A 10,545-nucleotide genomic window follows, 5' to 3' on the forward strand; every position below is an offset into this window, starting at 1 on the left:
GAAGGCTCCAGAGGGTCAAGTTTTGGGAAGGCCATGTACGTACTGGAGAGGTGGCTCGAAGGGGCCCGCAGCCTCCGAAAGTCGGGCCTCCTGCTGAGGGTCCGAAGACCGAAGGGTCTAGAGGGACCTTCAATAGTGATCTTCAACCATTGTCCTTAGGCTGGTTTATTTTCTCCAGTAACCTACTGACAACCAAATATCTATTATGACTCTAAGTGAAACTTGTTTGCACAAAAACTTGCAATTCAAGGCATAGTCTATTGTCCAAGTTGTGAATGAACGTAGCTTAAAGCCCTAGGCGGATGTTCAACCCTAACAAGTCTTCATCAGAACACTAGTATATCAAACAGTATTAAGAAAAGATAAATCTATATGAAACTTTGATATCCGATGGGAGATTGTTAGATATATGGACCTAGCCTATTATATTTAAGAAGAATTCCAAATAAATCTCAAATGACCAACTAAATCGAGGTGGAATGTATCTTTTAGTCCCACCTTGCTATTGAGGGTGGAGGGACCCAACTAAAACGGAGTTATCTCCTCCAACCACTTAGCAAGTGTTGATGAAAGGACTAGGAGAAGACACGCGCACGCTCGCTCGCCTCGCTTCGCTGGACCGTTGCCGTGGCTGGGGCAAGGCGAAGGGTGTGGGTGCACGACACCTGCGTGAATGGTTCGTCGAAATCAGGTCCAGTGGCTTGCGCAGGTGTGGCCTCCTTTTGCAGTTTTATTCTTTTACTGCATGGCCAAACAGATATATACATATGGAAATCGTATCGATTAAGAATTCGATCGTGGCATGTCTCAACCATGTGATTTTTTCTATACATACCTGCCAGCCGCCGCCACAAAAGAAATACGCAATCAGGGTTTGCCTCTTTCTCTGTTGTGCTGTCACACAGTCTGCTCCGTCTTGCTCTGCCTGCGTGGACCAGCGATCAGGAGAACAAGCCTCTGGAACCCATCGTACTTGCTATCATGCACCAAGAGAGAGCAAACAAGGTTTTTGGAAAGAGCTTCACGCGACTACTCATGATCTGTTTCATCATCGCCATTGAATGCTCGCGATCTGCTTCCTATTGTTGTCACCTTCTGCATCGTCGTCACGGGAGCTTTGGTGTCGATCACTGTCGATCGGTATGTTTGCATTAATCTTATTTTAATCATACTAAGCAATACTCTGCTGTTTATGTTATATGCATGTCTATGTTATACTCTTGTTGCACAATAATGATGGTATACCGGTTCATGTTTATGCTTTATCTAGCAATTAAATTAAATCTAAAAGTGTGCATTTATTCAACATTCAGTTTTCTGAAGTGCAAGTAAATCAAGCATTAGTCAAATAATGCAGGCAGGAAATAAGAATCTCATGCCCAGAGAATGTACAGGATCAAAAAGAAGGATAGTATAAACAAAAAAAATCAAAGCATTTATCCGTGTTAACTTGTCATATGTTAGCAATTACAAATTTTGAGTGATACAAACCTTATTGGATACATACATGACAGATATGTAGAGTTCATCCTGACAACTTCTTATAAGATGAATACTGAGTGCACTAACGATGTACTCCCTTCGGTTTAAAAATATTTGACACTTTGAACATAACACAGTCTCTAATGTGTATTTTTTACCACTATTTTCTACTATAACTTTTTTAAATCCAATAAATTTATGAGTTATAAAAGTATTTTTCGAGTCAAATCTACTCATATGGTTTTCATGTTTCTAAACAAAGTATTTAAAAGTTATTGATGGTTAAAATTTGAAAAGTTTGATTAAATCTTGTTCAAAACGTCAAGTATTTGTGACCGGATAGAGTAGTTTAAATATGAGGTATCTTAAGTTGTGACATTATTTTTCCTCTCGATTTTCAGGACTGTGAAATCGGTTTATTAGTTCCGAAACTGGCTATGGACAGCATTCACGTACACTGCCATGGTGGACTATCCAACCCCCCGTGAATTTCCTGGAGAATCTGCATGCCTACCCCGTCACGGAGGTTGTTATATCTCCCAATGCAGCCAAATTAATCACAGCAAATTGAACCCTGCATAAATAAGAACTCCACTTATGTTCCACAGAACATGCAATTCTTATGAAAACTTCTGCAGATGTGCGAGATCATCGATGGTTTCCTCGCAAGCGCAAACATCATGAACAAAATCTTTTGCAGCGGCAAGCCTGTAATACAATTAGACAGGAGACCAGACTTCCAGATAGAGGATGGAGATGACCCACATGGCGTCAGTAGCTGTGAATTGCTGGTAGAACCTGAAAAACAAATAGTACAATGCTAGTGACAACAATGAGATTGCACAGAGATGATCATGCCGATGTCGATCTCCAACGAGAGCATGCTCCCACCATACACCTTCAGTTATGATGACTGGTCCGAGGATTTCTTTGCGAGCTGGGGGGTTCGGCCAAGACCGCATTGGATCACCACTGAATGTGGTAGATGTGTAAGTGTTGTTTCAGACATTCTCATGTCCTCATCTGGTGCTGCATTGCACATTTTCCTGCAGAAAATTTATCAGGTGATCAAGAGATTTTGGGGCAACATCATATTCTCCAACGAAATGCGAGACACATGTAGTCGAGACGGGTAGTGCTAACAATTTTATTTCACCTTCTGATCTTCATTTTTATAGTTTCAGTCTTCCAGATAACATCTATCCTGTAGTGCACCATAACGATTTTCTGTTGTGCTGCAATCAGGGTGCTCAAGAACATATTACAGAGAAGGGTGAGCAAGAAACAGCAGGAAAAAATGGAAGGCCATAACAATGTTTTTGAGATTTACTAATGTCAAGGTCACTTGTTCTGATGATCCGGGGCTAATATTTGGATCCATACAAAAAAAGAAGATGATGAGATTTTCCTTCTTACACAGGATGTTATACAGGGCAAGTTAAAGTAACATAAGGTGAAAAGCCAATAAGTTATGTCACTGATCATCAGAAACTGTAAAACATGATAAGTCTTACATGAATCATGAATCTAAGGTTCCTTCATACTCAGATTCTGTTTCTGAAACTGCATAGCTTCTTCTGTTTGGATTCCATCCTAAGACAGGAATGAACAGTGGCGTTGTATCAGCACTGGTTTTGTCTGTTTCACGCATGAAAACCAAGGCTATCTGTTTAATTGCAAGAAAAGTGCAGCATTGCATGGATTGAAGAAACAAATCAAATACAACATTTCAAATAGTTCACGAAAAGAGACCATTAATTACCCAATGCATACATGGAAACTAGTTTGACCTGACATAACTTTGTTTATGATCCCAGCTAATAAAAAGACCCCTATGAGGGAATACCTGATTTTGCATTGAAAAGAAAATAGCCACCCAAATTCGAGCCGAAAGGGACACAGACTTGGGTGGCAGGGGTGTACACCCACACATCCTCTAACATAATGCCACCAAGTTAAAAGCTACAGGTGATACAAAAGATAACTCCGCATGACCACACTAGATGAACATGGGATGCGACTTAAGATGCTGCTCATAGCTAGCCTACTACAAATAGCACAATTTTGCATACAACATGCAAGAAACATGGACTGATTAGCAGCTGGGCACACAAATGCAGAAACATCTCTCTCTCACAGAGTTGATGTCAAGGAGCGAACTCCCGGTCCCCATCCATGAAAGCATCACCATTTTTGAAGTAATCCTGCAGTGAGAAAAGAAGTTTGAGTTAGACAAAGCTTACCTAATTCTCAGCAAATTCCACATGTAAAGACTGCGAATAGTCGAGATAGAAATAAGTTTCAAAATAAGCTCACAACTAAGCATGTCTCATGTTAAAGGTCATGCATGGAAAAACGTGATGAATTGAGCAATCCATCGAGTACTAACTAGTCACAGTTGAACCAACATCACTTAAGTAAATTCTTTGTATGCTGTATTTTTCTTTCTGTGCAAACACCGGGAAATTGAATGCAATGAAAATATCAAAATGACAAAGCGGATAGAGTAAAATGAACAGACCATATGCAGGAAAAGATGATCTTACTTGATTGAGCCAGTCAGAGAAAAAGTCATCCAAGTCACCACTCATCCCATTCTGTGCCTCGCTTGTTCCCATGAGGGATTCGTTGATGTTATTCAGTTTATCACAAAAAGCTTGCTCAGAGAGATTGCCACTTGCACCCCCACCATTCAGCATCTGAGTCGGCATGACAGAATTGTCTATCTGAAGATTAGGCAGTGAAGATATGATGCTTGAAGCACTACCCGGAGCAGAGTTATCATTCGTCATCGCCGTAGAGTTTGCGTTGCTTCCTAAGTTGAATGGTGCCACCTGCTCATTAAAACCTACCATTGGTGTGGTTTCTCTCCTCATGAGTTCTGCCGTTTGGTTCTGAAATTCATTTCCAAAAGTTGCCATCTGGCTAGACGAGGCTGCAAGTCTTGAGAACTGGTTGATCTTGAGGCTGTTCCCCTGTGAGGGACCTCCAGACGTTCCATCCTTATGGCAAAGATCAGGAAACTTCGACGGCGCAGCAGTTTTCCAGGTGTTGCTGGAGCTGCTAAGTCCAGCAAATCGGGGATCCTCTCTGACAAATTGGCGGAATATCTCAGCATAAGATGACTGCATCTGAACAGAAGGCTGGTTCGCCATGTCAGGAGACTGCACTGGAAAATGACTCGAAGGAGCCAGCATCTCACCATCTGCTACGTTTGTGAAGGAGTTGTCAGCATCAAAAGGAATACCTCTGCTTGCTGCCAACATCTTTCCACGCAATATGCTTGCATAGGATTTGCCAGAACGAGAGCAAGGAAAGCCCATGCCCGTGACCAGTGGTGGGCTATCATTTGAGATGTTTGCAAATGAATTGCCAGAAGCACCAGAAGGGAAAGATTTGCTTCTGTTGAACGCCATGCTATTTGGTGAATTGGCAAAGGAGCTTCTAGAAGGGAACAATTCGCTTGCACTGGACAGCGCACCATTTGACACATTTGCGTAGGAGTTGCCAGACAAGATGAATTTTCTAGCATTCTGCTGTGATCCTGGGACACCATCCTTGAGCAGGCTGCCACCATGATTAATTGACCCCATGTCATTCCGAGGAATGCACAAGTTTCTCTGGGTGCTCATGAGCTGAACTGACTTAGTGGGCAGCAAACTGTGCGTCCCAAACACAGATGGAGAATTCATCCTTGCAAAAGGGTTGCTTGAGTTCCAAGAGCCAGCAAAGGATAGGGATGGCTGATATCTACCATGTTCCAGGTTATGCTTGAAACTTTCCAGTCCATTCATGTTGATGGGGTTCCCTTTGTTCCACTCAGGTTCGTCAGCAAATGGATTAGAGCGCCTGAATTTGTCAACGCTGAGCTTTTTCAGGTAGAGCCGGTACTTCTGAAATCACAAGAAGACAAGTACATTTTGTTCAACAAAAACAAAAGTATTGACGAGTGATGAGGACATATATTAAATGAAATGTGCTCTTAATCATGGGAATAAATGAAAGACTTCAGGAGAAAAAATGTACTAAATGAATTAGTTGTGTATCTTTTTTTAAGGGATGACAGGAGCTTTTTTTTTCAGTAACTAATTTTCATTGCACAAGAATAAACATGCTCTACAGCTTATATATGAGAATATATGGTACCAGAAACAAGACAAGACTTTTAATAATGATATAGTGAATAGAACTCAAACGTAAGGGGTCAAGCATAAGAGTAGAGACAAAACCTGCAGATGACTTGCAACATTCTCTCTACTGAGGCCATCCACATTCATCATTTCCACTATCTTCTTTGGAATAGCCCCTGCATTTGCATCAACAGAAGATTTCTTATGAGAAAAAAATTCAACAAAATATCTAGCTCTATTTTCATAACTAATCCATGAAAAGTGAGCTCTTACTATCCACGCCAATCTGATCGATAACTTCCACAAACTTGCGGTGTAGCTGAGCGGACCACCGGATCCTCTGCCTCTTCTGAGTTGATGTGTTCCCCTTGTCCTCTTCAGCATCATCTCCATCCTTCTTCTTCTTCCTCGAATTCTTCCTGGTGTGGCTTGCACCATCCTTCTGACCCTCAGCATCCGCAGATTGCGACTTCTGACCAGCATCATCATCGCCACTGTTGATGCAGTTCCTTGGATCAGTCTTACTCTTCCTCACCACATGCATCCATAAGTTCCTAAGTTGTTCGATGTGCACTGGCTTCACCAAATAGTTACAAGCACCATGCTTTATCCCCTTCATCATAGTCTCCATGTCATCGTTCGCGGATAGCACTGCATGAGATAAGGTCAGTTCTAGAATGCAGAAGTCAACAAGCTCAATAGAGTGGATATCATTAATATAACAATCCTGATCAGAATAATCAGGTGGCATGCATGTTATTCATTCGTCGCATTCTCCTTTTTAGGCATTACACATGTCGTTCACCTTCTTTTTGAATCAAATGTGCTACACATGTTACAAAATGGCACACTGCAACAGGACATTGTTCGCCATATGCTTATGGAATCAACAAAAGCTTTTATGAACCAGCGGTAATGAATGAAACCACAAATGACAAGATACACTAGTTTACTTGATTGCACCTATCGCTTACGATCCAATAGTAACATATGAGACAGCAAGCAATAAAATTCAGTTGTCAGCTTGAATGCACCTCCTGCTTACGAACAAACAGTAACGTACTGAACAACAAACAAAAAATTCAGTAGCTTGATCGCTTGATTGCACCTAGTGCTTATGAACCAACCGTAACATACAAAACTACAACCGACAAAACTCAATTGCATCTGGGGCATACAAACAAACCATTGCATATTAAACTACAAACGACAAAATTAAGTAGTTAGCTCGATTGCACCTAGCGCTTACGAGCAAATTAAGTACTTAGCTCGATGGCACCTTGCGCTTACGAACAAACGGTAACATACAAATTAGTTAGCTTGATTGCAACTGAAGGCAGGCACCCTGGAATCATGACTTATGATTGGCATGCGACCGTTCATTGGTATCCTAGTAGCCTACCTGCTTTCAACCCAAACATTCATAATCAACAGATCTATCGGATATAGGCCCCTTCTAGACAGCTTAGTCTTATGCATAAGTCAGCTTAAGCTTAACTGTCTAAAGAAGCTCCTATCCACAGAAGCCCTAAGAAGCTTGATGTCTTGTTCTAAACGGCTTCTGAAATTTGAGCTTATTGTCTGTGTAGAATTGTGAAAAGTCTATATTACCCGTAGAATTGTTTTGTTTATTGTTTAATTGATGATATTATTATTTTAGACTGTTTTTTACACAGTTAAGTATTAAAATAGAAATAGAAAATGCTACATTATGATATGTTTGTTTGCAGCAACATGTGGGAGTAAATTTTCCAAAAATAGTACAATTGTTTGCAAGGTTGACGGCAAGGATAATATATGAGCAAATGCTGATCTAGCGAATGCATCAACCTGACCCCAACTGCAAATTGCCATATGAGAAGCACATGTTCTGAGAAGACCGACACCTAATGTCCACCCGCATTGTTGTTCGTAACAGAAACTTGAATGAAGGGCTGTGCTGCCCAGTGTCAATCAACAGCATTATGGGCAGCAGACACTTGTCACCTAACAAGACCAAACATCTACAGAGCAAGAACCAAGCATGAATCACGCTGAATTTGCAGCATTTCCCTTGCCAACACACACAGCACCAAATGATTGTTCTACATTGACAGCTAGAAAGATCATCGCAAATGCTTGACACTAACTCACTTCTTATCAGGAGAAAAGATTTGGCCTAAGACTCGCCCTAATCAAGGGAGAATGCTCTATAGTCGAATCCAATTCTGTAGAGAGAGAGAGAGAGAGAGGAGTCACAAGAATTGATCAAATCAGGATGAAATCTTCATACTCTGGTGCTGGCATCTTTTTTCTTTAGACCAAGGCTCCTTGCCCGGCCTTCATTGGAGACCATGCGGGACAGGGGATCGAACCCTGCCGGCTCCCTCCACCCTTGGAGTTTTGCCACTGGGCTACACGCCCATCCGCTCTGGTGCTGGCACCTTGATCTCCACCGGAAGCACACACACAAGTAGTATGTCATGGTATCCTAGTTAGAGAACAGAACCACTGAGAATCCGGCTGCATCACATTGGAAGAACTGAATCCTTTCCCCTTCCACTCCTGCCGCTGACGACCTCCCTACCGACGGCAATTGCTTCCTAGTACCATAAGCTAGGCCATAAGCTGTATAGAAGAGGGCCATAGCATGCCAACCGATCCATTCAAATGCATGGGCATCAATCCAAAACTATATCCAAAAATAGTACTACTATTACATCTCATAATTGCTATTCTCAGCAGCAGCATCAGAAGAATGCCATGCACAAAAGTGGTAAGTGGGTTTGAGCAAGGGCGTTACTGATCACTGGGATATCCATCTCGAGGCCGATGAGCTCGAGGAGCTTGAACCCGTCCATGCCCGGCATGTGCACGTCGCTGATCACCAGGTCGAACTGGTCAGCGTCCTTCCTCGCCCTGAGCATCTCCAGCGCCGCCTCTGCGTGCATCGCCGTCGTCACTGCACCCCGCAACAAGAAATCCAACCAAAGAAAAATCACCCAAAAATCACTTCATCATCCGACCTCGATCACAACGGAATATGGAAAAAAACAGGGACGTAGCCAAGAAAGAAAGAACACTCACCATCGTAGTTGCAATGCCGTAACTGTTTCTCTATGAGCTTGAGGGAGACGCTGTCATCGTCGACGGCGAGCACGCGTAGCCCCGCCCGGAACTTGTCCACGTCCATCCCTTCCCTCATGGAAACCGAACAAGATCAGCACCAAGAAACCAACCCTGGACCACCAAAACCCCCCACGGGAATCCAAGAAAACCAGAGTGAACACCCCAAAACCCCAAAAAGGTTCCACCTTTCTTACCTCCTGCAACGGCCTCCACCAAGAAGGCAAGAACCTCTCGGAGCAACACGCGACGAAAGCAAAGAAGGGAGCGACGGATTCGAGGTGAAGAGTAGTGCAGCGAAGGGGAGGAGGATATATAGCGAAGGGAATAGGGGGAGAAGGGCGGATTCGAACCCATGCGGCTGCAAATATGGAAGGTGTTTATCCTCGTGTAGAATTTCCCTCGCATTAACTCCTGCCTTCAGTTATTCTGTGCTTCCATCACCAGCCTGCTAGCTTTGTTCGTCTCTTGCAGAAGCGGATACATCAATAGGGCCCGGCGGCCAAACCCCCCTCTCTCCCTCTCTCCAAGAGCTCCGACGCCCAGACCGCCGTCCGTCGTTCAATGTCGCTGCTGCCTGCCTGCGTTCTATGCGTCGTTGGGGAGAAGAAACAAGAAGCAGCCATGAAGGGGTAATGGGCCTGAGGAATTAGGGCAATGGGCCACTCAAAGAAAGAGGAGAAAAACCCATTAGACAAAGCCATCGGAATAGACACAGCAACTGGCCTCTTCCGAAATTTCGACGCTCGTGGTCACCGCCTGATTCACCCAAATCCCCAATTCGGCCATGGGTTTTTTACTGATTTTCAACCAAAAATTGGGGGCAGGGGGGTTATTGTTTTTTTTTAATCTTTATGTGTCCTGTATGAAACCATATCTTTCGTGCTAAAAAATTAGATTATAAGCTATAAATTTATTTGCGTAACTCATCTCTAAGATATAATATGTTAGATTTTCTGCATACGCATGATGGAATAAGCTAGGCCTTATCTTTTTTGGAAAAAGAGTTATTACATTAGCTGTATCAAGGTAACATAATGATTACCATATTGTTTTGTTGGTGTGTATGCCGTATTTGTATGGGTAATGATAGGAATATGCATGCTCAGAGGGCATCTATAGCTGTGTGAAGGCAATCGTGATGATTATGGCATGTTTTATCATTAACGGTGGGAACATGCAACTCGGAGATCTTATATAGCTGTCAATGCATAAATGTCATTTCAGAAACTAAGGGGATAATTGAATTAGTAGCAACGAGTCAACTCCTTTTGTACAGCTTGGAGATACAATCCGTTGGATCCTCCCGGATATAGCTTTGATACACCATCTGTCAAATCCTACCAGCGCAGACAAAGAAACACAATAATTCCTACCATATTTAGTGTAAGGAAGTAGATCCTCTGACTTTAAGGAATTCTTGAAGTCACGGTAAACTGCATCTGTGAACTGTATTTTTTGAAAGGTGAACAGTGCCTTCAGTAGAACGCTGTAACACAGCACAGGACGTGAGGATCCTGGGCTGATTTTACTGTAACATGGTACTGTAGCAGTACTATTTAATTCCTGCACCAATAGATCTTAACAGCCTATTTCCAATCCAATATGTCATAGCGGAGTAAAATCACACCGTAAAATTACATGATCCATTCCCTTAGTGTAAAATACTTATGCTAGAGCTCGAAGGCAATGTAGGGATTACCATAGCCCGTGCTTAACTTTTGCTCCAAGATGAATCTTGGAAGATATTGTACGGAGTACCTCTTCCTGATGAAACATCTTTTTCACAGTTTGTTGTATGTCTCTGTAGCTTATTGGAGTTTAGTTT

At 42.6% G+C, this 10,545-nt stretch overlaps 1 protein-coding gene and 1 long non-coding RNA gene across 2 annotated transcripts; one reads left to right on the plus strand and one right to left on the minus strand.

The window, feature by feature from the left end:
* Window positions 1–471: 471 nt before the first annotated feature.
* On the plus strand, window positions 472–3,177 carry LOC133895932 (uncharacterized). Its single transcript, XR_009905675.1, has 4 exons — window positions 472–1,140; window positions 1,884–2,008; window positions 2,121–2,614; window positions 2,728–3,177. It is a non-coding gene; the product is annotated as an uncharacterized LOC133895932 (long non-coding RNA).
* A 147-nt stretch (window positions 3,178–3,324) lies between these two features.
* On the minus strand, window positions 3,325–8,784 carry LOC133895051 (two-component response regulator ORR25-like). Its single transcript, XM_062335259.1, has 6 exons — window positions 8,679–8,784; window positions 8,395–8,553; window positions 5,886–6,263; window positions 5,712–5,788; window positions 4,029–5,375; window positions 3,325–3,686 (listed from the first exon to the last, which is right to left on the minus strand). The coding sequence occupies exons 1-6, from the start codon at window positions 8,782–8,784 to the stop codon at window positions 3,630–3,632; spliced, it is 2,124 nt and encodes a 707-aa protein (XP_062191243.1). The 3' UTR covers window positions 3,325–3,629.
* Between the last annotated feature and the right edge of the window lie 1,761 nt (window positions 8,785–10,545).

The sequence above is a fragment of the Phragmites australis genome, chromosome 16 (assembly GCF_958298935.1).
Source record: "Phragmites australis chromosome 16, lpPhrAust1.1, whole genome shotgun sequence".
Lineage (NCBI taxonomy): Eukaryota > Viridiplantae > Streptophyta > Magnoliopsida > Poales > Poaceae > Phragmites > Phragmites australis.

Bases quoted from the DNA above. Each gene is read 5' to 3' on its own strand.
- LOC133895051 (XM_062335259.1), bottom strand. From the start codon at position 8,784: ATGGACGTGGACAAGTTCCGGGCGGGGCTACGCGTGCTCGCCGTCGAC. The intron at 5,789-5,885 runs GTAAGAGCTCAC...ATGCAAATGCAG, and splicing joins CGATCAGATTGGCGTGGATA to GGGCTATTCCAAAGAAGATA. The intron at 5,376-5,711 runs GTTTTGTCTCTA...TTGTGATTTCAG, and splicing joins ATGTTGCAAGTCATCTGCAG to AAGTACCGGCTCTACCTGAA.